Source organism: Hemitrygon akajei, unplaced genomic scaffold (assembly GCF_048418815.1).
Source record: "Hemitrygon akajei unplaced genomic scaffold, sHemAka1.3 Scf000152, whole genome shotgun sequence".
Lineage (NCBI taxonomy): Eukaryota > Metazoa > Chordata > Chondrichthyes > Myliobatiformes > Dasyatidae > Hemitrygon > Hemitrygon akajei.
In genome coordinates, this window is record NW_027332038.1 from 600,480 (window position 1) to 603,279 (window position 2,800).

General features: G+C 50.9%; 1 protein-coding gene across 1 annotated transcript; it reads left to right on the plus strand.

Annotated features, from left to right (window-relative positions):
- Positions 1–222: 222 nt before the first annotated feature.
- Positions 223–2,338, plus strand: LOC140724011 (uncharacterized). The gene has a single exon (XM_073038502.1). The coding sequence runs from the start codon at positions 378–380 to the stop codon at positions 1,353–1,355; it is 978 nt and encodes a 325-aa protein (XP_072894603.1). The 5' UTR covers positions 223–377; the 3' UTR covers positions 1,356–2,338.
- The last annotated feature ends 462 nt before the right edge of the window (positions 2,339–2,800 follow it).

Genomic DNA, 2,800 nt, shown 5'->3' on the forward strand with positions numbered 1-2,800 from the left:
ACTCACAGGCTACCCACAGACACGCCAGTGCGTTCACAGTGGGGAGAGGCCATTCACCTGCTCTGTGTGAGGGAGGGGAACTACTCAGTCATCCAGTCTGAAGATACATCAGCAAGTTCACACCACAGTGAGATGCTCCACCTGTTCTGAAGCGGGAAGTAATTCATTCTGTCGTCGGTGTTAAATACACATCTGAAAGTTCCCCAGTGAGAAGACAGTAACCTGTTTACATGGTGGGAAGGCATTCACACACTCAACCATGCCACAGTGACACCAGCAAGTTCACACCACAGTGAGATGTTCCACCCGTTCTGTGTGGGAAAGGATTCACTCAATCATCTCAACTGAATGAACACCAGTGAGTTCACACTGAAAAGATGCCGTTCACCTGCTTAGTCTGTGGGAAGGGATTCACTCGTTCATCCACACTACAGAGACACCAGCGAGTTCACACCGGGGAGAGGCCATTCACTTGCTCTGAATGTGGGAAGGGATTCACTGACTCATCCAAACTTGTGAGGCACTACCGAGTTCACACTGGGGAGAGGCCGTTCACTTGCTCTGAATGTGGGAAAGGATTTGCTCGGTCATCTCAACTGACTGAACATCGGCGAGTTCACACTGGGGAGAAACCGTTCAGCTGCTTTCAATGTGGCAAGGGGTTCACTCAGTCATCTCATCTGAAAGTACATCAGCGAATTCACACTGGGGAGAAACCGTTCAGCTGCTCTGAATGTGGGAAGGGATTCGCTGATTCATACTCCCTCGTGAAGCACAGCCGAATTCACACTGGGGAGAAGCCATTCACATGCTGTGAATGTGGGAAGGGATTCACTGACTCATCCCACCTCGTGAAGCACAGCCGAATTCACACTGGGGAGAAGCCATTCACATGCTGTGAATGTGGGAAGGGATTCACTCAGTCATCTCATCTGAATGTACATCAACTAATTCACACTGGGGAGAAACCGTTCAGCTGCTCTGAATGTGGGAAGGGATTCACTGATTCATACTCCCTTGTGAAGCACAGCCGAATTCACACTGGGGAGAAACCGTTCAGCTGCTCTGAATGTGGGAAGGGATTCACTGATTCATACTCCCTTGTGAAGCACAGCCGAATTCACACTGGGGAGAAGCCATTCACGTGCTCTGAATGTGGGAAGGGATTCACTGCGTCATCCAACCTGGTGAGGCACAGCCGAATTCACACTGGGGAGAAACCGTTCACCTGCTCAGATTGTGGAAAGGGATTCACTCGGTCATCAGGCTTGAAAGTTCATCAGGGAGTTCACACTGGGCGATGCCAGTCACCTGTTCTGATTGTGGGAATGAATTCACTCAGACATCTCAACTGACTGAACATCACCTGCTCAGACGGGAAGGAATTCACTCAGACATCACTGAGCGAACATCAGCGAGTTCACACTGTATAGAAGCTGATCATCTGCTCTGACTGTGGGAATTAATGCATACATTCATCTCGGCTGACGACACACCGGACTGATTTCAGCAGTGAGAGGACGTTGACCTGCTCAGACTGTGGGAAGGCATTCACACACTGATCCACACTGCAGAGACAGTGGTGGGTTCACACTGTGGGGAGGGTGGTCACCTGCTCAGACTGTGCGAAGGCATTCACACACTGATCCACACTGCAGAGACAGTGGTGGGTTCACACTGTGGGGAGGGTGGTCTCCCTCTCAGACTGTGGGATGAGTTTCAATCAGTCCTTCATCCTTGTGTCCCCCTACCGAGCTGTGATCCATCGTGAATCGGAGAGATCAGAAGCTTGAGAGGACGTAATTCACTCAGGTTCGCCAATGGAGTATTAAAGGCAGTGGTTCAGGGCAGGTTATTTTTGAGCTTTCAGCAGTGGCCACTCCACAGTCACGATGGATTATCAAGAAAACCTTCATTAGCAGGAGTAAGTGGAGCGGTCATTGTTGGAGTGGACAGAGTTGGAGCGGAGACTTTGAGGCTTTAATTCTTTGAGGTTTCAGTGGGGAGAGCAGTCAGTCAGAGAATGCAAAATCATGATGGAGGTAGAATTTTTTTTGCCCCTTCTTTACATTTTCTCAGTTAGAACAATGGAGATGTCAGGCAGGATAGTGGAAAGCTCCTTTGCGGGATGTGGGAAGGCAGGGGACCCTCCTGTGGCCCTGATAACTACACCTGTGAGAAGGGCATCCAGCTTCAGCTCCGATCAATCCACATTACGGAGTTGGAGCTGGAACTGGATGAACTCCAGATCATTCGGGAGGCTGAAGGGGTGATTGGTAGGACATTTGAGAGGTAGTTGCACCCAAGGGGCACGGCAAAGGAAACTGGGTGACAGTGAGGAAGGAGAAAGGTGGAAATAGAGAGTGCAGTTTATCCCTGTGTTCATCTCCCTGAGCAACACATATATCACTTCAGATACTGTCTGTCATGGTCTGGTCCGTTAAGTCCGCATTCCGGATCACAGTCTGGTCCATGCTCCTTATTCCAGGTTTTCCGGGTTTCCCCAGTTTCTATTGAGGCAGTTGATTCTTGTTTGGGCTGGTCTCATAAATAGCGTCAGGATTCAGCCTCTGGCTGCTGGATTGTTCCTGTCCAAACCCCCGTCTGTATCCCTTCCCTTCACCTTCATCCTGGAACCTAGCCTAGCCTAGCTTTGCCTTGCCTCACCTCTGACTGGAGCCTTGCCTCGCCTCGTCTCTGCCTAGGGCCTTGCCTCGCCTCTGCCTAGTGCATCGCCTCGTCTCTGCCTAGGGCCTTGCCTCGCCTCTGCCTAGGGCCTTGCCTCGCCTCTGCCTGGGAC

Coding starts and splice junctions, on each gene's coding strand:
- LOC140724011 (XM_073038502.1), top strand. CDS start 378: ATGCCGTTCACCTGCTTAGTCTGTGGGAAGGGATTCACTCGTTCATCC.